General features: G+C 34.3%; 1 protein-coding gene across 4 annotated transcripts; it reads left to right on the top strand.

The window, feature by feature from the left end:
- The first annotated feature begins 4,942 nt into the window (after positions 1-4,942).
- Positions 4,943-18,377, top strand: LOC104240870 (coatomer subunit beta'-1). 4 transcript variants are annotated; one of them, XR_714561.2, is made up of 26 exons: positions 4,943-5,197; positions 5,464-5,484; positions 5,590-5,651; positions 5,965-6,019; positions 7,379-7,415; positions 7,528-7,853; positions 7,964-8,095; positions 8,181-8,329; positions 9,281-9,349; positions 9,646-9,796; positions 9,919-9,984; positions 10,470-10,658; positions 11,019-11,159; positions 11,262-11,336; positions 11,430-11,606; positions 11,702-11,793; positions 11,887-12,003; positions 12,531-12,645; positions 12,766-12,837; positions 13,279-13,475; positions 15,039-15,132; positions 15,717-15,823; positions 16,176-16,302; positions 16,586-16,771; positions 17,345-17,411; positions 18,089-18,377. XR_714561.2 is itself a non-coding variant. In XM_009795768.2 (26 exons), the coding sequence occupies exons 1-25, from the start codon at positions 5,195-5,197 to the stop codon at positions 17,362-17,364; spliced, it is 2,739 nt and encodes a 912-aa protein (XP_009794070.1). In that variant the 5' UTR covers positions 4,943-5,194; the 3' UTR covers positions 17,365-17,411; positions 18,089-18,377. The 4 variants fall into 4 exon arrangements, 1 of the variants encoding a protein (XP_009794070.1); XR_714558.2 differs by having other exon boundaries at positions 16,586-16,782; XR_714557.2 differs by having other exon boundaries at positions 16,586-16,806.
- The last annotated feature ends 5,116 nt before the right edge of the window (positions 18,378-23,493 follow it).

Below are 23,493 nucleotides of genomic sequence, written 5' to 3'. Positions count from 1 at the left end.
AGGTAAGGTGGACAATCAACAGTTGATAAAAACTCAAAGACACAAATTACACAAGACATTCAGCCATACGAACAGACCTTTAAACCACACACGTACTGAATAACAAAGAGAAAACAAACTTACCTTAAAAACTTTGAAAACAGAGAAAATCAACTCGTGTTTGAACAGACCCTTCTCAAGGTTGAACGGAATTTAATCGAAGTGTTTCTCAAATGAGAAACACTTCGATTAAAGTCCATTAGACCCTAATCTCTTGGTTCGAACAGGCACGGAACAGGCACGAGGAAACCTAGGGTTCTAGAGGGCAGATTTGGGTTTTGGGCTTTCTTGGTTAGATTCGGACCAAACCAAGCATGGTTTGGTCACGAGGGGGTCCGGGGACTATCTGGTATGAAACTGGGGTGCATCGGTGTAGATCGAGTTTTGCTCGAATCTTCAAATGAAGATTCGAGAACCTAGGGGATGATTCGAACTAAACGGCCAACAGATCGATGTTCAGGGTGGTGAGGGGGTTCTATGGTGTTCAGGTGGAGGTCACCGGCGTTCATGCCGCCGGGTTTCTGGTGAAGGGAGATGGGGGCGGCTCTAGGTTTCCGGGGTTCTTGTGAAGATGATGAAAGCTGGGGTATTGGATAGGGGGCAGGGTACGAGTGGGAGCTTATATATGGAGTGGATGAACGGATCCTGGCCGTCGGATGAGACACGATGAAGGGCCAGGATCCTTCAACTAATAGGAAACAGTGTCGTTTCAAAACTAGAGGGGGTTGGGTCGATACGGGTGGAATGGGTCGAGTTCATCAGTGCGTTATGGGGAAGTGATCTTGGCCGTTGATCAATCTGAGATCAACGGCCCAGATCAGGCTGGATTAAAACGGCGTCGTTTGGACATTCTTGAAGTAGGCTGGTCTGGACCGGGGCAAGCACGGGTTTTGGGCTGAGTTGTTTGGGCCAATTTATTTAAAATTGGACTGGCCCAAGTCCGAGAATTCTTTCTTCTCTTTTATTATTTTTTTTCTTTTGAATTAATTTACCAAATAATACCATATAAAACCATAAACAACATTTTACATACAATTGACATTAATTATACTAACATCACTTAATGACAGAAATAAAAATGAAAGATGCACATTTTTTATTTATTTATTTTAAAAATAAACACGGACGGGATTACAGATAACTAACGAATATGCCACACAAAATCCAAAACCTGTACAGCAGGACCATTTGTCACATTTTGTTATTTCTTTTGGAGCGATTGTCGCGCGAAACAAAAATCACGTGCTCACACACATATTTCATATTTTTTTGGGTATTATATCTAATAGTAATAGTTGGTTATGATTGTACTAAATAGCCCAAAGCTCTGCAGTGTTCTTAGGTTCTCTTTTGCAGAAATTATACAGGAAAAAGAATTACTATCATATTATCCTATTATGCACTTGATGTAAAAGTGATCTGGCATGGTTATTAATTTTCATTTTTATATGGAAAACTAATGTATTGGTACCAGAACGCTTAGAAAATAAGGCCGAATACTTATTTCTATGTGATACTTTCAGTTGGATTTTTTTGTGTTTATTCTTTTCTATGTAATTTTTTCTTAGGCTTTTAAAATATTACATATGTATATCTTCTATTATAAGTATATTTGTTTTATAGAATTTTGTTACAAGTTTTTTTATCTTTTTATCTATATCTATACTATATTAAAAGCATGAAGACCCTTAGCAAAATGTCGTTCGTCTTTTTTACTTTTTAAAAAATAGAGTTTATACAATACAAAATAATCATTTCATTATTTTGCTAATATTTAGGAATTTAAAATCAACTAGAAACTTGATTATTAATTTTTTCCTTATTTGAAATGTGTAAAAATGTTTATATTCGTGTACAGAAGCACTAAATTAAATTCAATGCAATATTTTTTTATTCCGGAAGAAAAACACGAAATTTATTGAGATTATTTTTTCAAAAACTCTTCAACTAACATAAGAACATTATTGATAAGGAGTCGCAAGGGAACTGCCGTAAATCTGTTATTTATTCAACTTTCCATCTTCGTTCTTTCACACTAGTGTTAGAACCCGCGTGATGCGCGGATAATTTGACGGAATATTAATCTTATAAAATTATGATTTAATATATCATATTATTTTAAAAAATATTAGTTACTATTTTATTATTTAATGTAGTGTACATAAATATAATAAAATCTATACAAAACCAAAGGATACAAAGCATTATAGTAATTAAATAAATTATTTATTCCTTGTTTATTCTTTATTAAATTAGTAAGTACTTAGTAGTATACATTTAGTAATGTGATTTTTTATTAATTTGTCAACTAGCTTAATATTTTGATACTACTTTTCTTCTAGTAGAACATATGTATATATTTTCTTACTCTGGAAATATATATTTTTATACTTATGTTATACCGTTTAAAATTCTTCAATAGTCTAAAGCTATCAATAATTTTCTTGAGTGTTATTTATTTATATTTTATTTATTAATTAATTCAAAATATAAATATTATAAAATTATCTTTATCCACTTCTTTTTGTACATTCATTTCTACTATAATATTTGATTAGTTTTCTGATTTTATAATTACTAAAAATTTAAATAATATCATTTTTTTACTAAATTATAATTTTGAAATTCATCAAAAGTATAAAGATATAAGCCTTTTATTATTTTTATAAAAAATGTATTAATATTTTTAATAATTAATAAAATATGTTTTATATATAATATATTATTTTATGTATAATATCCTAATAGTTTCTTTATATTTTATATTTTTTATTATGAAATTATGAGTTCTATTTATTAACTAATTAGTATATGTACTTTTACGATATCATTTAATTTATTTATTTTTTTAGTATTCTTCAGTTATTACTATTTGCTTATTATGATTTTAGTTATGTGTATAAGTACAACTATTTTCATAATAATTCTAATTATTTTTATAAGTCTTATATATATATATATTTCTTTGTTATCTAATTGTATTATCCATTATTTAATATTGTTAAATTGACATATGAATTATTAATAAATTATTAATTTAGTATAATAACTACTCCCGTACACACATACGCACTACTACTATATTAGGATGAAATTACTCTGAATTGATAGTTTTATATTTTTTGTTACTTTTGTTTTTTTATTTTAAAATAATTTTAAAACTCCAATTTGAATGAGTAGAATATTTTTTTTGTATTTTTATTTTTTATTAATAATATAAGATATCTATATTTATTAATTCAAGTAGTGTAACCAAATAATTCAAAAAAAAAATTAGTTAGAAAAGTAGGTTATTTTGTCTTAACAATACCACTTGGCTTTTGTGGTTAAGACACTTGTCCTAATGTAGTGCTTTTGCTTCTCCTATTCTATATAGAAAATATAGATAGAAGATAGAAGATAGATTTATAAATAGCTTAACTAAGCAAAAACATGAAGTTTCGTGAAGGACCCATAAAAGCCAATTGAAACTCTTCGTTATTTTTTCATGATAATTGCAGTTTATTTTTATGAGACTTTTTTAGTCTGTTGCAAAACTAATTGATACCTTCATATTTACAAATTAATGTAACATTAAATTTTTCATGTTATTCTTCAAAAATAATTAATATATTTTATAGCCTAAAAAATATTATGATATATTTAAGACTACAAATTTTACAAAAAATAAGGTTTAAAATTTCGAGATGTGATCAAACACCTTTGAGGTACTTCTATTGTCTAATAGTTAGATTACCAATTTTTACAATATACAAATATAATTACTTATATTTTTAATGGCCGGATAGTTAAATCAACATCTACTACAGATAAAATAGCAAATACTTTTGAAGTATTTTAATTTCTAAATTGTGTACTGATTTATAATTACATAATCAGATACTTCTCAAATATTTTAATTTTTGAATCCTGTAATAATTTTTAATTACTGAAATGGAGCAAAATCTTTCTATAATATAGTATTAATTAAATTTAATTGGTAATTAAAATACGAACTTGAAACAATAAGTATAAACTAGTAGAAAATAAATGTATTTATGAGTTGACATTAATTATTTTCTTTCTTTTTACATTTATTTCAATAAATAACAACTACCTATATTTTCTTATTTTTTAATTTATTTGTTGTAAAATATTAACACAACATTTATCATTTATAGACTTATTGACATTGTTTTTCTAGGAGCTATATTATCACTTTCATTTTCAAGTCTCTCAACGACCAAAAGATTCAATATTAATATGTGGAGCAGGATTTATCCTCTCTAGAGTTAACTAAATGGATCAACATTCATCATTTTCACGAACTTATATGTTTAATTTATTTTATAATTTAAATATATTATTTAATAATATTTATGTGACTCATGAAAATTATTTATTCATTAATATGTGTACACGCGCAAAGCGCGTACACTAAGACTAGTATCAACAAAATTTACGAAGAGATATGTCTGATCGCACGAAGCGCGGGCAACATAACTAGTAAGTACATATAAGTAAGTTCTTTTAAGAAAATAAGAAATTTTCACAAGACTATTCAAGCGGGATAAAAAATATTACTCGCTTGTACCCATTTACAAAATTTTCTCATTAGAAAAATATAATTTTGTATGTGTTATACCTTTCGAGTATAAAATTCACATAATTTTATACTCTTGCAATAAAAAGAAGAATAGTTGAATCACAATGTTATATACTATTAAAGGAGTATGCAGTATGTGAATTATTGTACTCTGAAAGTATTTTATAACTTATTTTTCTCGAATAGATATAAGTTTTAATTTTTTTAAAAATAGATATTTTCGGATTTTCCAAAAATGCATATGCTCCGAGGAAAAGGAGAAAATAAAGGGGAAAAGAAAAATGAAAAAGTGAAAAAAATCCATGTAAAAATTTGTCATTCTATTGTAACTTCAATTCAAAGCATCATCTTCTACATATGATTTCCCCTACCTTCGTCCCATTTTCTTCTTCTTCTCTTATTACAGAGGTTGAGCTGTGACATTAGCAAAACCTCTCCTCATTTTCTCTCTCTTTCGATCTCCTTTCGTCTGCTTTCTGGCACTTTCCACTTAGCTGAGTAGCCACTGGATCGTTAGGGTAATTCATACACAATTCTCTTTTCGGCTGAGTTCCGCATTCATCTGTTAAAATGGTAAGTCCATTAATATCAGTATTTCCTTAATTCTTTCGCATTACGTTACAACTTAGATCTGATCCAAATCTGATTCGATTTAATGGCGGCAACGGATCAATGTATCGGGAACTACATTTGTGTCCCATTAGTCACGTGACTTAGCTAATTCCTCGACTATAATTTGAATGTCAGGTTTACGAATTGTTTGAGATCTGGTACTTTGTTTGTTTACTTACTTAATTTCATTTTTTTCTTTTTCCAATCTCGAATTCGCAATGGCACAGCCTCTAAGGTTGGAGATTAAGGTACTATACTTTATTCAAATTCAAAAATTTCCCGGTTGTTTATATTTTTTGCTTACATTTTTGTATTACCGATACATACTGTGCTGACTGTGGTAATTTGATCAGAGGAAACTTGCTCAAAGATCAGAAAGGGTAAAGGCCGTGGATCTACATCCTACGGAGCCATGGTAATTGAACTTTTGTTTACCAAACATGCTAATTTATTTATTTTTTATTTTTTCAGTTTTGACGCCTATGCTTGCTAAGTAGTTTCTAATGTTGTATTGTGGATTGACATATTCTTAGGAAAAAGTAAATTACAAAGTTTATGTTGTTCTTGGGGAGGAGATTTTGGGGGTTTTGGGTGGGTGGGGGGGTTAGTAGGACGTTGATGTCATTACTTAAAGCAATTTGTTTTGATTCGGGGTGCCATGCCGTTTAGTTTACCTTTTCACTATAAGTCTAGTTCTCTTGGCTCATTCATGCTATGTCTGCTCGCAGGATACTGGCAAGTTTATATTCGGGGACTCTTTGCATTTGGAACTACCAGACTCAGGTATAAGAAATTACCCAAACTTGTGTTGCTTCCTATTAAATTTGAATTCTTGAATCTTGTGAAAAATGTATGATATCATTACTTGTAAAGTTCGCCTAATTAGAAGGTTCTATACATGAAATGGATGAGAGGGAGCAACTTTTATGGTCTTGGGCCAATAGTCATAAAAGTTAACCCCAAACTAGAAAGTGCATTAGATGAAATGGATGAGAGTGAGCAGTTTTTATGGTCGTAGCTGATTTTCATATGTCAAGATTAATATTTTAGAAAAGGGGGGGGGGGGTTAGAAGCACTCTTTTCCTGGTTTCAGGACATGCAAAGATGAATTAGTCCTTGAGCTAGAACACTTGATTATTATGATCTTGTTGGTGTTGATTCGTCAAGGAGTGATTGATGATGCTTGGGAAGCAGATCAATTTTTGCTGGTAGCTTCAGTTCTGATCATGTGAAGATGGCAATATGCAAATATCCAACAATTTGTACCGAAAGACAAGTTGATAGTTGTAGCTCCCAAATTTGTTGGTAATTTGGAAAAGCCAAGATTACTATTGAGCTCATCATTTGATTTGCCCTGTATGTAGCTGTGTCTTTTGGTTTTCTTATGGCTTACCATTTCCTCTTATTTGCGCTTGTCCTTCGGGATAATATCTACCATAGCCACATTTTAGGAGCTGTTAATTATACATGTAAATTTGGTAGCCAGAACTGCCCGTAAAAGTTATTTTCCACCACTGATATCCTTATATTACAGTAGCTTCAAGTCAATATCAGTAGTATCTCTACATATTAGCATACCATTTAATCATATGAGTAGCGTTATTAAAGGCGAAAAGTGCAAAAATGCTCTAACGTCTGTTGGAGCTTTAAGCGCAAAGCACAAATAAAGTGTGAGCTTTAATGAAAAAAGGCGCAAATAGAGAAAAATAACAAATATGTATGTGTAGTCCAAGACTAATATCTATAAGCATGAATACCAAATATATGGACAAAGAATTGAAGAAAATTTATGATAAAGTGAAATATCAATTGCTTAGTGTCCCTCTTCAGGATTACTTGGCAAGGAAAAGTATGTCTTAGAGCCTTGATGACAACACTGAAGCACCTGCTAAGCTAAGCGAAGCACTCAACATGTTTTGAGCCTCGCTTCAGGGCTTAAGCGCACTTTAAGCGCACTTTAAGCGCGCCTTTGATAACACTGCATATGAGACACAACTCTTCTTCACTATGTGCAAATCTACTTCTTAGTTTAATATGAAAAAGCAATTGTATTAGCATTACCCTAAGTCCTAATAGAGCAAAAGTTACATTGTAATAGCATTATTGATAAAATGCTGATTGGTGATTCGTTATTTGCTGCAGACAATGGCACAATCTTTCGAAGTCACTGAATTACCAGGTCCGTTAATAGAATCAAAATGGTACTTTTGGTTGGTTAGGGTGTGCATAAGCAACCTTTTACTGTAACAAAGTTTTTCATTTCTTTTTAACACCTCAATTATTCTTTACAGTTAGATCAGCGAAATTTATAGCACGCAAGCAGTGGATTGTTGCTGGTGCCGACGACATGTTTATTCGTGTATTCAATTATAATACCATGGATAAGGTCAAAGTATTTGAGGCGCACACAGATTATATTAGGTGTGTGGCTGTTCACCCTACTCTACCATATGTGCTGTCATCATCTGACGACATGCTTATAAAGCTTTGGGACTGGGAGAAGGGATGGTTATGCACTCAAATTTTTGAGGGTCATTCCCATTATGTGATGCAAGTCACATTTAATCCTAAAGACACCAATACTTTTGCTAGTGCATCTCTTGATCGGACTATAAAGGTAACCTTGTTTCTTCTTCCTCTCATCCCCTTCCTCTTGGGATAAATTTAAATAAATCATATATGTTATTCACCTATCTGACATTTGGGCTTGAAATTCTTGGCTTCTAGATTTGGAACCTTGGCTCTCCTGATCCTAACTTCACGCTGGATGCCCATTTGAAAGGGGTTAATTGTGTTGACTATTTCACTGGTGGTGATAAACCATATCTAATTACTGGTTCCGATGATCATACTGCTAAGGTTTGCTTCGATAACCTATTTCTATGTTCTGTTGTTGATAGTACCCATATAAAAACTGAATTATATGCTCTGGATCATGGAACAGGTCTGGGACTATCAGACGAAAAGTTGCGTCCAGACTCTTGAAGGTCACACACACAACGTCTCTGCTGTATGTTTTCATCCAGATCTTCCTATTATAATCACGGGGTCAGAAGATGGTACTGTTCGTATATGGCATGCAACTACTTACAGGTAATACTCAGAATTATTTGGTCATTGTAGCTTACGTCTAGTTTTTATTTACCATTAGATAAGATGGTTCATGTTTTGAGTCTTTTGACACACTTCTTACTTTCCAATACATTGTTTCCTTAATTTAATAGACACCAATTACGCGGATAAACACATATGTTAGCATAATTTGTAAGGGGTTTCTTTTGTTAGTTGCATAAATCAGTCAATGTGAATTCTTTGATTGATTTACAGTGATGACCTATGTAAAGTTATTGATGGGTAAACAGCACATGCTTTACCTTTTTTTTCCCCATCAAGCTGTGCCATCGTTTTTTTCGAGAGATACAGTTTTTATAGTGGCGCAATGTGTTCCTACTGTTGAAATGTTGCCTCTTGTTTTTTTAAAAAAAAGGGATTCAAGGGTACGCACTACTCCCTTAGTCCATATTGTATTAGAGAACATCTAACATGGTTGAGGCGCTATAGTGCTATTGTAGTGGTTCATTTTGCTTTTCATTTTTCCTTCTGAGATCAAACTAATCAATTAGCCCTTGAAAACTGATGAGTTTCTGGATTTTTTAAAAAAGATGAACTTATCTGTTGGAAAAACTTTTTACCGCTTAAAAAGCAGTGCATCTCGTCTTTTGGTGACTTTTCATTTTCGAAAATGGTTATCACTCACTCTTTGTGTGCACCCTTCTGGTTCTAGTTCTGATTCCTTGTATTCTTTTTTAGGTCTTAGGGTTTTAGTTCTTGATCTTTTTGTTCACCTTCATTTTCTGGCAGACTCGACAGAGTGTTGAATTATTTCTGTTAAAAACTAATCCATTTCTGTAGTTTTACCTAAGATAAACTGATGAATATATCCTTTACATATGTAAACACTCCTCTGGTTCTGACTCATTGTATTCTCTTGTAAATCTTGGGCCTTATTTCTTGGCTTTTTCTTTTCATTTGTATTTCATGCAGACTTGAGAACACGTTGAATTATGGCCTTGAAAGAGTTTGGGCTATTGGTTATATGAAAGGTTCAAGAAGGTGAGTTTCTATAATTGATTTATAGCTATAATTTTGTTCTGTTTTGATGTCTACCGGTTTAGTCTCCACATTTATTTTGCTTTTCAATTATTTATATTCTTTCTACCTAGCATTTTGTTTTGTTTTTTAAAGAAGGTCAATGTTAGGGACTTGTGAGATTAACAAATATAAAATATGTGAAATTTAGGAAAATATATGAGCTAAGAAGTAGATCAGGATTTTCATCTTCTGCTTAGTGCTCTCTATTTGCATTCATTCAGATAACTGCAGTTATGATTCATATGCTCAATGTACAGGGTTGTAATTGGCTATGATGAGGGAACCATTATGGTAAAACTTGGTCGAGAGGTACCTGTTGTTAGCATGGATAATAGTGGAAAAGTCATTTGGGCTAAGCACAATGAGATTCAAACTGTTAACATCAAGAGTGTGGGGGCAGATTACGAGGTATGACATGGAATTGCCTCTATGTTTGTTCGCCTGACCCAAATTACTGCTGAATATTGTTTTATGGTCACCTGACTCAATTGCTACTGAATTTGTTTTATGGACTGTTTACTTTACTTCAGGTTACTGAGGGAGAACGATTGCCTTTGGCTGTCAAGGAATTGGGAACTTGTGACCTATACCCACAAGTGAGTCAGATTCGCTGCTGAAACCAAGCATTTTAGTGCAATCTTGTATAACCTGTTTTGCAACAGCGAATTGGATCTCGTTCAATAGTTCAATGGTTATTCATGTGATGTCATCCTGTTTGGGTCTCATATACTGTAATGCTCGTCCTATTAAGACTCTTAATCTTTCCGTTAAAAGAGCAATTTATATACTCTTAGTCTGATTGCTGATCTTGGTTTATTCAGTGTCTAGATTTTCAAGATGGAATGCCATTTTGTATTAGTGATGCTTATCCAGAAAGATATGGTGTCTGTACCTGTTTTTTTGCTTTCCTTATGTCCTTAAAGATGTGTTGTTTCATTAGTTTTGTAATCATCTTCTCATGGTTTAAAGGGGTATGCTAAAATGTACTAGTTGCAATTTCTATCTGCCCTCTTAAGTTTTGAGGATATGTTCACCAGTGGTCACTTACTGTTGATCTCATTCTATTTCCCCTTGTTCACAGAGCTTAAAGCATAATCCAAACGGAAGGTTTGTCGTTGCTTGTGGAGACGGAGAGTACATCATATATACTGCTCTTGCCTGGAGAAATAGGTCATTTGGCCAAGCCCTGGAATTTGTTTGGTCTTCTGATGGAGAATATGCTGTGAGAGAAAGTACTTCAAGGATTAAGATTTTCAGCAAAAATTTCCAGGTTCATGATTGTCCTCCTAACGCCTCACGTTTTGCCCAATTTTTTTTGATGTTGTGCATCACATTGCGTATTACTGATCTAATGATACATTACTTTAAATAATGTACTCCAATTAGATGCTAACCCCTCTCTCCCTCAGTCTCCTCCTCTTCTTCTATTCCAAACCTTGTTTTTAGTGAACCCCTTACTTCTTTGAGGGCCTGACAAGTAAATTTAAGTTCATGTGCATGCGATAAGCTGTAGCTCTGTAAAATGCATTTAGCTTCTCTTTGTCCTGAAGCTGAAGGGTGCATTAGGACTTGGGTTATAGTTTCTTTTGTTCACCATCTGGCCTAAAAGTGGTTATGTTGATGTCTCCAGGAGAAGAAGAGCATCCGGCCCACTTTCTCTGCTGAGCACATCTATGGGGGTACTTTATTGGCAATGTGCTCAAATGATTTCATTTGTTTCTACGATTGGACTGAGTGCAGGTTGATACGACGAATTGATGTTAATGTCAAAGTAAGATATATAAGCTTGACTTCTGCATGTACTAGGGTGATCCTTTTACTCTTTTAACGGTTGTTACAATGTCATTTGCATTTTCTGCTTCAACTACTTCAGAACCTCTATTGGGCTGACAGTGGTGATCTGGTGGCTATTGCAAGTGATTCTTCATTTTACATACTTAAATACAATGTGAGAGCTCTCTTTCAGCAATTTTTGAATTATTTTATTTTCTTTTCTTTGTGAACTATTTTTCTAATTGTACCTTTGATATTAAACCTGCAGCGCGATGTTGTTTCTGCACATTTAGATAGTGGAAGATCTGTAGATGACCAAGGTGTTGAAGAAGCTTTTGAACTTCTTTATGAGATAAATGAACGGGTCAGAACTGGAATTTGGGTTGGAGATTGTTTCATTTACAATAATTCTTCTTCGAGGCTGAACTACTGTGTAGGCGGTGAGGTATGAAAGTTCATTCACGTAGTTTTGCTTACCTATTTGTTTTCCGAATGTCTCTTCTCATACAGATAGAGTAACAGTTTTTCTATAATCTGTAGGTTACCACAATGTTTCACTTAGACCGACCTATGTACTTGCTGGGATATCTTGCTAATCAAAGTAGGGTTTTCCTGGTTGACAAAGAGTTCAAGTGAGTATGCTTGTGGCAGCTTTTCTACATGGTTCTGGAACTTATTTCAGTTATGATTCTTTGACACATGAGCCTGATTGCTTTCCGTTACAGTGTTGTGGGATATACTTTACTGCTCAGCTTGATCGAGTACAAGACACTTGTGATGCGTGGTGACTGGGACAGAGCAAATGAGGTCTTGCCATCAATTCCTAAGGAGCATCATAATAGGTACATCTTTTCTCTTCTTGAAATAAGCTTGCTTTTCTGGGAACATGACGAATAAATAGCGCTTGATTTCAATTTTTCCTCTCATCTTTCAACATTGTTGCAGAATGTGATGAACTCTGGGTTCAAAAATACAAACTTCATTTTTGTGTAGTTTATGATGTAAATTATTTCCTTAATAGACAAATTATTGAGTACTGGAAACCAAATGGTGCGCGATGGATATTGAGGATTCATATAGCCGAGTGCATCTAGTTTCTGATAGAGGCGTAGTTGTAGTATTGATATAATTTTTAATTATCCTTGGGTTGTGACACACTGCTAGGGTTGTATTCTGGTTGCTAAGCTATGTGATTGAATGCCATTCAGAGCTCTTATTAAGCCCATGATCTGAGAGCACTGGCGTATGCATTAATATGCAGTAGCGGCAGTCTGTTTGCTACACAACTTGGGGGTGGGGGATTTACTTCTTTGTCTTATATGATGGGATTCATCAAGGTTCCTAAGTTGTGATCAAATGGTCCCTATAGTGTTGCTCGTTTCTTGGAATCACGGGGAATGATGGAGGAAGCATTGGAAGTTGCAACTGACCCTGACTACAGATTTGAACTTGCCATACAGTTGGGTAAATTAGAGATAGCGAAGGTAAGGGCTGCTAACTCGTGAAAGCGTGTGGTTTGGCCTCTTCTCTCTTCCTTTGTACTTACTTATGTGAAAAGAACCATATGTTGTTTAAGTATGGGCTCGTGCCCCTTCTTTTTGCAGGAAATTGCTGTAATAGCACAGAGTGAATCCAAATGGAAGCAGTTGGGTGATCTAGCAATGTCTGCTGGAATGGTAACTGATACTTACAGCCACTTGAGCCCCCCAGCCCCCCCCCCCCCCTTTTTTTTTGGGAAAACAAATTCTGAGAAAGGAGAATAAAACCACTTGAATTTCCAAAAACAAGTAAATGTACGAGGTTTTACAAATGGCCGGTGTTTAAGCTCCTTAATTTTTATAGGAACTTCCAAGTCAGTTTTCCGAAAGTTTCTTTTGCTGAAAACTCCTGACCTATACCCATTTTTCTGCTGGGAAAAATCTTCAGTTAAAGTACATCTGTGAAAGTTTTGCCAATATTTCTCTTTCTAGTTGAGTCGTAAAGGGTGTTTGTGGTTTGATTTGTGCTGCCTCCTAGTCATTCTTCTGTAAAATGCATGTGTTCTTTTTAGTTCTTACTTGTCTTCTGTTCTCTTTACACGGATTCTTTGCCTACATTACAATTTTTATATCTTGCAGCTGGAGATGGCAGAGGAATGTTTGAAGCATGCAAATGACTTGAGTGGTTTACTGCTGCTTTATTCCTCATTAGGAGATGCTGAAGGAATAACTAAACTAGCATCTTTTGCCAAAGAGCATGGGAAAAACAATGTTGCATTTCTTTGCCTGTTCCTCTTGGGTAAAGTGGATCAGTGCGTTCAGCTGTTGGTTGACAGGTATTTAATTTTCATTTAAGATCCTTTTATATAGGTTAGTGATCACCCCCAAGCTATGTTGCGCGGACTCTCCAAAACAGCTGCCGCACCCGTGTCGGATCCTCCAAAAATACACTATTTTTGGAGGATCCGACACACACCCATCGATATTTTCGGAGAGTCCGAGCAACATAGCCCCCAAGGTACCCTATTGAAAATATGCAGCTGTTGGCAAGTAAAGTGTACCAAGAGTTCGAGTATCATCCCATGTGGAGCTAGATCATTTATGATTAAGTCCTAGGTTTATTACAATTATTGCTGATTCAAACAACCACTTAAGGTGGTTATTGATTAAACTAAATATTTCTAATTTAAACAATTAAATTTTGCAACTGGAACTGACACTTTGGTTAAAATTAACGGGTAAAGCTTTCCTACTTGATTGCGTTGGTTTCAATTATTAGCTTGGAGACATTACTTACTCACGTAAATGTTCTAGTCATATGCAAGTCTACCCTAATTTAAGCAATCAAGCTATATCCCTATCACCCTATGCTAGTAGACTAATTTTGATATATTGGTCTCAAGCTTATTGAATTAGCTATGTGGGGTGAAAGGATATCCTGATTCTCAGTCACAAGTTAACTTAATTAAATCAATTAATTAGCTAATCCCAGACTATTCAGTCTGCCTTATTGTCGAATTACATTCCGACCAATTCATACTAATATGGGATTCTATTTGTTGGCCAGACTAGTAGGAGCGGTACAAACCAAGATAACTAAAATCCACCTTAGAATGACCAAGAATCAATTTGTATTTAGTATCGTAAGGGTCATCATAACCTTGGATAGTGATTTAGTTACAGCCCATGAAAAGCATCAACGCAAAGTCAAAGATAGGACGAATACAAGCCATCGAAATGGTCGTAGAGAATAAATTTGGAAAAACTCTAAACTTGCGGCGTGGTTTTACCAAAACTTGGTGTTGCTTTTAAGAAAGCTCTCCGAAATGTGTTCTCCAGCCAGTCATAGGTTAGAAACCCAGAAGACGACTATTTATAGGTTTGGATCCAAAAACACAAAAGACCATGCTGCCCTGGAAGAGATTTGCCACAAAATCTCAAAGGACTGCGGTTGCTGGGTAGTAACTGCAGTCGAGCTATCGAGCTTTCAAAATTTCATCCAAAACTGTGTAGAGTTAGACCAGGGTCACAGTCTGCCCAAAATCTTCTCGACCCCATCGAGATTTCAATGTTGTTTCTCCCTGCTTTCTTAATCTCCTTGGACCACAATCATGGTGCATATTGCCTGCGGTCGTGGGTCTTGTGAGTTTTTCTTTTCTTTTCTTCTTTTTCTTCCTCTCCCTCTTTTTCTTCTTTCGAAGGGATTTTCACTTTGTTTCCCTTTCATTGCACTCCTATACATCAAAGAGATAATTAAGTGATTAGCAAGTAATATGAACCAAGAATCACTCATGAACAAGCTTAAATGGCGGGAAGTTGATATAATTAAGTATACGAAGTAGCCACATCAGTTTGTTGTCAACACTGGAATGATATTCTGTATTGCAATTTCTTTGTAGCAATCGGATACCTGAGGCTGCATTTATGGCAAGATCTTATCTTCCAAGTAAGGTGTCTGAAATAGTTGCTATTTGGAAGAAGGACCTCAATAAGGTCAGTGATATTCTGTTTCGAGGGTGCATTTATATTTACATGTATTGTTTAATAATTAAAAATCTGCCAGAGCTGCCAATTCTCTAGCTCAGAGCTTCTCTTTGTTTTCTGACGTTACCTCAGTTTAAATCTCTCTTCTTTTTCTTTTTAAAATAAGGAAATTGCTACAGTTTTGTGTTGGGGGGATCATTCTTTTTGACAATTAAGTTTATGGTGCAAAGAAACTTTGGAGCTCTTTGATCTTCGATGATGCTCTTTATGTCTGTTATAGACATCAAAATAAATATTGTTGGATAATAATGTTGTGTTTTATTTTCCATGTTCTGCTTGCATTTATATGTAATTTCTGTGAAATAGCCACGAGAAATATTTTTGATGACTTTCCTGAGAGGCCAATGGTGGCATGAGAACACCCTGTGTCAGATACATACATCCTTTTTAACTTTAAGATGTGCTCTTAGTCATTTATGCAATAGCATATTTGGGCTTCTTCAGGATAGCAGTCTGCTGACTTATCTTTGACCATATAGCTGGAGTCCTTGTCATATTTTGAACATAGCTTTCTGCATGATTTCCGCTTGTAGGTTAACCAGAAAGCAGCAGAAGCTTTGGCTGATCCTGAAGAATATCCCAACCTGTTTGAGCACTGGCAAATTGCACATGCTGTTGAAGCTAGAGTCGCCGAGGAAAGGTGTAAATAGATAGCTCTTCCCCCTTTGCGTGGATCTTTTGTAGCTCGCATGCTGGTGGCTCTTTGAAAATATTAATGCTTTGGTCAGACCTGCTAATGTTTATGAGTGCTTGCGCCTCTTTTTGAACACATTTTACATCTCTTTTTCTATTTGTGCTCCTTTCCTCTTATTGTTTAGAGTATGAACTCAACATGGTTGTGTTCTAAATAAAAAGCATGGATGGGCATTTTTAACACTAGAGTGGACTGGTTCCCAGTTATGAGCCTAACTGAAAATGAAATTGTTAAATTGCACACAATTTCATTTTGAAAATTTTGCACCAACAAGGTTCTTTTTCTAATTTCTTTGTAGGGGTGTGTACCCACCAGCAGCAGATTATGGAAATTTTGCTGATAGACCAGCTACCAACCTTGTAGAAGCTTTCAGCAACATGAGAATGGATGAAGAACCCCTTGAAAATGGAGATATGGAGCATGAGGTATAAGATGGACATGTTTCTATTTGTCTCTTACGAGGATTCATTTACTATATGTGATCTTTTTGATAAAAGAAGTAAAAACGCACAGTTTGCATTTACCGCATTTTTTTTTATAGGAAGCTGAGAATTAACTAGTGTGTCATACTACTTTGTATTTCAAACATCTAAAGATATTCCTACACTCGAGGGTAGTTGATAGCTTCATACAAGCACCTTATACGGCTAATCGTTGTTGGTAAATGCTAAGTGTAAAATGATTTTCTGCCTTGTTTAAACTCTCCAGGTTGTGGAACAGAATGGTGATGAGGTGCACGAACATGAGCAAGATGACATTCAACAAGAGAGCCAAGAAGAGGCTGTTGTGGTTGATGCTGACTCTACTGATGGTGCAGTACTCGTCAATGGAAACGAGGCTGACGAAGAGTGGGGTACGAATACTGAAGGAAAACCGTCAGCCTAAAAGCAATTGGTTGGGCCGGTGTAAAAATCCTAATTTTATTGCTGGTGATTAATTGAATTTCTAGTAGCTGCTGCATTCGGCTCCCATACCTTCCAAATTCTTCTCTTTTTTCTTTTATGCCTCCTTGCTTTCGTTAATCTTAACTGCTTGAAGCAACTTAAACAATCACCCCTCACTCCCCAATAAAGCATGTTTTCGTTAATCTTGACTGGTTGAAGCAATTTAAACAATAGCCCTTCCTTCGAGAAAGCATATTGCCAATACTAAAAAAATACTAAAATATTTTGGAGTCTTCTCTTCTTCATGTCAGGAAGTTTAAGAATGTCTTTCAAGCTTTTAAGGTGCTGCAAGCAGTAGTAGTTCATTTCCGTTATTTAGGTTGAAATGCTGCTATAAGTAAAAATTCCAGCACTGGCTAATAATTTTCAGCTTTAGCATTTGGCATTCATTTGTTTCTTGGCATAAATTAGACAGTTCACTTCTTCAACCTGTTCTCAGATTGTCCCTATTTGTGCCTTTTGTTTTGAACTACTTTAAATTTATCACTTTTCTCTCATTCTTTTGCTTTTCTTCTTTTTGCAGTGCTTACACCACGTCACTAGGTTCAGTGAAGAGAGTTGGTTCCAGCTGTATGTAATCCGTTCCTACGGTGAGAATTGAATTTTCTGCATCAAGTGTAATTTCATGCAAGTCATGTCTGATAAAAAGTTCTTATCTATGTGTCTTCTTGATTGGGATGCTTCAAGTCGCATCTAGTTTTCCATTTCTATTGTGTTAAATACACATATCATTTCATCTACTTGACTGGTGTCTATGTAGATTCGGTACGTCTAAATCTCGTTGTTCTACCTTCTTGAACACAAGAAAAATTGGAGAAACCATGTCTTTTTTCTAGAATTTGGACAGTCTTGTGTCGTGCGTGCATAACCAGAAATTGTGGTACTTATATTCTGGGAAGTGTGGTGTGCCATCTGGAAAGATAGAATTATTGTGTTCTGCAGTTTTTCACTTGCATGATCAAAGTCAATTATTTGATTACACATATACTATATTTCACCTGGTTCTGGATGTGATAAAGCAGATGACCACCTTATGGGCAAGTTCCACTAGCAATGAGCAATGAGTTTTTAGTTCCTGTCTGTGTTTGCCTGGTTAAGATAGAATACTTTTTTTCTTTTAACTACATGATATGCATTGCTGTGGTCCAGTGCTAATTACAACTTGCAGAAGTTCTGCCAAATGTGTGTGAATTCCTTGTATAGCTTCATAGGCAAAAAAACATGCATTCCGTGGCCGCTTGACAGAAACTTTAACTTTTCATTCCAGGTTCTCAAATTATTGCCCAAATGGGACGATGAAGGGACTGGATGTCTGTTCTGAGTGGTGTGATTTTGTAGCAACAGAATTTTGGTGGCATTTTGTAGAAAGCATTTGTACCAGCTCGGTTGTTAGCAATAGCCTAGCATAGTTATATACTTTTCTAATCTTTATGAGACACACAATTCTTTAACTCGTCAAAATTCTTTCATGCCACTGTGAATGTAGAGGAAACACTTATATCATAATTCATATATATATATGGAAGTGGAAATACTGCGGAAGTGTTCTAAGTTCATATCTTGGACCATATTTCTCAATGATTGTCCAACATACCCTTGTTCCGTTCGTCAAAGATCTGTGTTTTCATTTACTTCTGCCAACATGAAGGTAAAACTTTTGTCTGAGTGGACAGTGATGAATTATTATGGTTTGTGGATCTGACATGTTTGGTCTGAATGCTAATAAATACTTAAAGAAGAATTAAATGAGAGGCTATCAGGCTGATATGCTTCGAACCTGAAGACATGTATAAATAGGTGATACACAAGTTTTAGGCAACTTTCAACAGTTTATACTATTTGTTTATTCATTTATGACATATTTCCCAGTAAAAAGGGGCATTTGCATCTATATCCGCTTTTTGGGTCACGTTTTAACTTGTGCATGCTTTGCAAAAAAATTGTAAGCGTACCCACTTTTTCGCGTAACTTCAGCATATGGTGCTGAAGTAGCAAAGACAATCACGCAAAACTTCAGCATTCTAGTAGACGGGACTGAAGTAGCAAGTGTGCTGAACCAAATGTGCTGAAGTTTTTGTTTGTAATTGCTGAACTTAAGCATATTAACTGAAGTTTTGTTCTTTATTTGCTGAAATTTTTGTTTGTAATTGTTGAAGTTTTTGTTTTTGTAACTAGCTTTGTTTTGTAACTGGCGAAGCTGAAGTTTTTGTTTTTGTAACTGGTGAGCTTCAACTCTAGAGCTGAAGTTTTTGTTTTGTAATTGGCGGACTTCAGCTCCAGAGATGAAGTTTTTGTTTTGTAGTTGTCAAACTTTAGCTCTAGAGCTGAAGTTTTTGTTTGTAACTGGCGAAGAGCTGAAGTTTTTGTTTGTATCTGGCGAACTTCAGCCTTCTTGGAGTTGATGTTTTAACTGACTTTCCATATGAAAATTAGAGAAGAAGAACAAGATTCTTAACTGTACAAGAATGAAGTAGGAAAACATCAGCACTTAATTCACCCATAAGCTCAAAAGGCATTTTATACAATACAACGTAATAACTTAAAGCATGAAATCTTTTTTGCTTTTCTTTTTCTTGAGAAGGATGATTAGGAGTCTTCTTCTTTTCCATGTTGTTCAAGAGTATTTTTCTTGCTTCATAACTGTGTGCATAACAGACTAGTAAAAAAACCAAACCAATGAAACACATGATAAATCGAGCCATTATATTGTTACATCAATGTTAATTCCGAGGAGATATGGAGATCACTGGGAGAAGGAGGAGGAGAAAGGGGGCTGAAGTTGTTTAAAAAGTGGGTACAAGTTAAAACTTTTAAAAAAATAGGTATAGGTTAAATGGAGGCGACCAAATAGGGTTCCCCATGCAATTTTTACGTGGTTATTGGAGAAACATTTAAATTGGGCTATATTGACCTCTCTATTCATGGGGCAAGTGCACAGACAGTCGTTTTCGGGACGCTATTTAGAGATTAGCCAGTACTTATTTTTGTCCTGAAATTCTAAATTAAAATTTTTGACTCCATGATAATTCATGACATTCATGTCCTGAAAATTTGAACAGAAAAATTAAAATTCAGGACGCATTGATTGATTCCTAAATATAATCCGGCTAGCTGATGTCATTTTCATGGCATATAATGATAATGCCAAACTCAGGTTGGAGGATTAGAAGGAGACGTCTATGTACACGTTCAACACATATATACGAGGTGTAATGATTCAATATAACTCTTCCGAAAAAAATTGAATGGGAAAAAATGATCATGCAATAATCTTTTCACTTTTTCTTTCAAAGCAAGGGCACCTATGTGAAAGAAGGTGTGAATTGTAATCATTATACTGTAATTCATTCTATTTTATTGACCAATTTGAAACTTGAAGTATCTTTTAATTACTGTTTTGAAAGCATTAGTTTATAAAAATATTAAATAAATAGGTAAAATGAATAATATAAAAAACATTTCATATCCAAGTTGAATGTGTTGGAAAATTTGTGATATCTCCAAAGGTAATGTCCATCTTGGTTTGGGAAAACTTTTCTCTTTGAAATATGTTATTTACATCTAATTATTATTTAGTAAGTTATTTTACAATTAATAGAGTCAAACTAGCCGTTAACTCGCCGTTGGAGCAACACATATATAAGCACGGTCTTTGGAGAGCTAAAGACACACTTTCTAATACAACTTTCTGAATCATCTTTTCCTCATATATGCTAAGTTTCTTTCTTGAGTTTTGTGCTAGTTCTTTTCTTAGATTAATAACTAGAAAAGCTTGTTGAATCCTGGGGGATACGCCTAATTTTTTTTTATCACGGTGTGGGCGAAATATCCTTAAAGACAGTGTCCTTGATACGCCTCAAGCTAATTCTTATTCTCCATAACCAATATTTTTCCAACAATCTTAAGAATATAGTGATGATATTGAATCTCTGATTCAGATGTGGAAAACCCACTAGTGATTGTGTGATCACCTTTTGATGGGGTGTTATGATATTGAAATTGTCTGACAATGAGGTTGATTAAGCAACCTCTTGGTGAATATTTCACTAGGAATTAAGCTGGCAACATTTGTGTCGATTAGTTGTGATTGCCAAGGTGCAATAGCCATTGTAACAAAATAAATCTTTCAATGGGAAGAGTATACACATTCTCTTGAGACATAATGTAATAAAGCAATTGCTTAGAGAGAAATTTTTATACATATTATGTGTAGTCAAGAGAGGATTTTGGCCGATCCTTTGACTTATAAGTGAAACATCGAGGGATTGAGATTTTTGCCAATTTGAGATGTATCAACAATGATGATAATCCAACCTATGTGATTGGAGATCCCATGAAATATGTTCATATGGGTAATAACAAGTCATTAGTTGATCAAATATGCATTATCAAATTATGTGTCTTCCAAATGGGGTGTGTGTGTGTATATTGATCAAATATGCACTATCAAATTATGTGTCTTCCAAATGGTGTGTGTGTGTATATAGTGCAAGACTGCAAGAAATGTGAGGTTGAGTTATTAAACTCTTAATCCAATAATCCATAGTCTTTGTAGGTGGTGTATTGCACTGCAAAATACACTTGATGAATGGACCTATATGAGTGTGGAGTGGGGCCGCTCTTATGAAATTTGTGGCGAAACTTCTAGAACACTCATGAATACCAGGCGCGAGCATGACCTATTAACGCAAAATCGCGATAATAGCAGAAATTGTGGGGGTGTAATATGATGAATAAGATCCCTAGCTTACAACAAGAATTTTTGGTTCATAAAAGTCATCAACTTCACCAGTTATTCTGTAAGTTAAATCTTATTTTATCTATATCTGGTTCATAGTCTTTAAGACACCAGATGGATTTCATTATACCCGAAACCCAGCAAATTATTCTCTCTTTCTTTCTTCGTTTACTATTTATTTTTTATATCCCTTTTGAGATATGTGGGGGATTGTTGGAAAATTAGTGATATCTCAAAAGGTAATGTCCATCTTGGTTTGGAAAAACTTTTCTCTTTGAAATATTATTTACATCTACTTATTATTTAGTAGGTTATTTTACAATTAATGGAGTCAAAGTAGCCGTTATTAGCCGTTAACTAGCCGTTGGAGCAACACCTATATAAACATGGTTTTTGAAGAGCTAAAGACACTTTCTAATACAACTTTCAGAATCATCTTTTCCTCCTATATGTTGGGTTTTTTCTTGAGTTTTGTGCTAGTTCTGTTCCTAGTTTAATAACTAGAAGAGCTTGTTGAATCTTAGGTGATATGCCTAATTTTATTTTATCACAATGTAGACAAAATATCGTTTAGAACAGTATCCTTAGCACGCCTCAAACTAATTCTTATTCTCCATAATCAGTATTTTTCCAACAGAATTGCACGGTGCAATAAAGAAAAATATGCAGTCTTTAATTAGTCGATGCAGTGCTTTAGATATATGAATATCAACAGAAAATCTCAAAGTAAAATTTAAATCACAACGCGTAGTGAGAGACAGTTAATATCTGCTTTAATTTATAGGAAGAAATTTACCTGACACCTACACTTGTGTAAATTGTAGTAGTTGAGATTAATTCTTCTAAGTTTAAAATTAATTGTACCAATAATTTAAGGGAAAATTTAATATAAGAATAATTGGGCTCCCCATTTTTCAATTTTATAGCCCATATTTCAACTTACAACCAACTAGCCCAAAAATAATAGGTTAAGATTCAACATTCAACTCCAATAGGTTCTCAAAATTATTATTTAATTTTTAAAAAAGATTGTTCAAGACTTTAAGTTAATTTTCGAATCAGTAACTGTGACTCAAATTTTAGTTCAACAAACCAAATTCATTTGGGTGGTGAAAATTAGATTTTTAACAAGTTTACATATGTGGGTTTAAATTCCGAATTTGATTTTGTGAGAAATTTGGAGTGAGTGTTATTTAGACTTGTTAGAAATAGTATAAGGAGGTTGTATATAAAATTTGAAGTCATTTAATGGAGATTTGGACTGGTTTTGAACAAGAATTGCAACTGAAAATCGTGGAAGAAGTTCGTCTACAGACGTTTGTATAAAGGTGTATAAAAGTGTATAATAGTGTATAAGATGTATTTATACACTCATATACACTACTATATAAGATTATACATAATTATACAAAAAACTGATTTCGTTTCTTCCTTGCGTCTTTTCTGAAATTTAACTCAAATCTTGCTCAAATCTACTCCAAATCAATTCAAATTTAAACTTTGAACTCCTTTTGATATTTTCAATCAATTGGAACAACACCCAACTCAAACAACTAACAAACTCAAAAAATTCTATTTTCTAAAGCAAAGTTTTAAATAACCTTCATGGTGGACTTCTACTCTTTAATTTTTTTACAGTGCAACCAGGTGACATAGGGTGAGAAACAGTAATGGCGGACGACTATATAAAAGATGTGAGAAGAAAAGAGAGTGAAAACAATGGTTGTGAGAACACAGATTTAACTCCGTAGCTTTTAGAACCAATGGTTGCAAGAATGCAGATTTTGAATTTGCAAGAGTTGGTATTTTCAAAATATGTATAATATGAGCTAGGTCGGTAAAACTTAAAAATATGGACAATTTTTTGTTACGGCGTAAAGGTGTATTTTCTTGTAATTCTTTCGTGATTTAACAACCATCAAGAAGTTGTCAGC

The sequence above is a fragment of the Nicotiana sylvestris genome, chromosome 6 (genome assembly GCF_000393655.2).
Source record: "Nicotiana sylvestris chromosome 6, ASM39365v2, whole genome shotgun sequence".
NCBI lineage: Eukaryota > Viridiplantae > Streptophyta > Magnoliopsida > Solanales > Solanaceae > Nicotiana > Nicotiana sylvestris.
This window is presented reverse-complemented; position numbering and strand designations above follow the sequence as displayed.

Excerpts from the sequence above, each read along its gene's own strand:
- LOC104240870 (XM_009795768.2), top strand. Across the intron at positions 11,607-11,701 it reads ACTACTGTGTAGGCGGTGAG|GTTACCACAATGTTTCACTT; the intron begins GTATGAAAGTTC and ends TATAATCTGTAG. Across the intron at positions 13,476-15,038 it reads GTTCAGCTGTTGGTTGACAG|CAATCGGATACCTGAGGCTG; the intron begins GTATTTAATTTT and ends ATTTCTTTGTAG.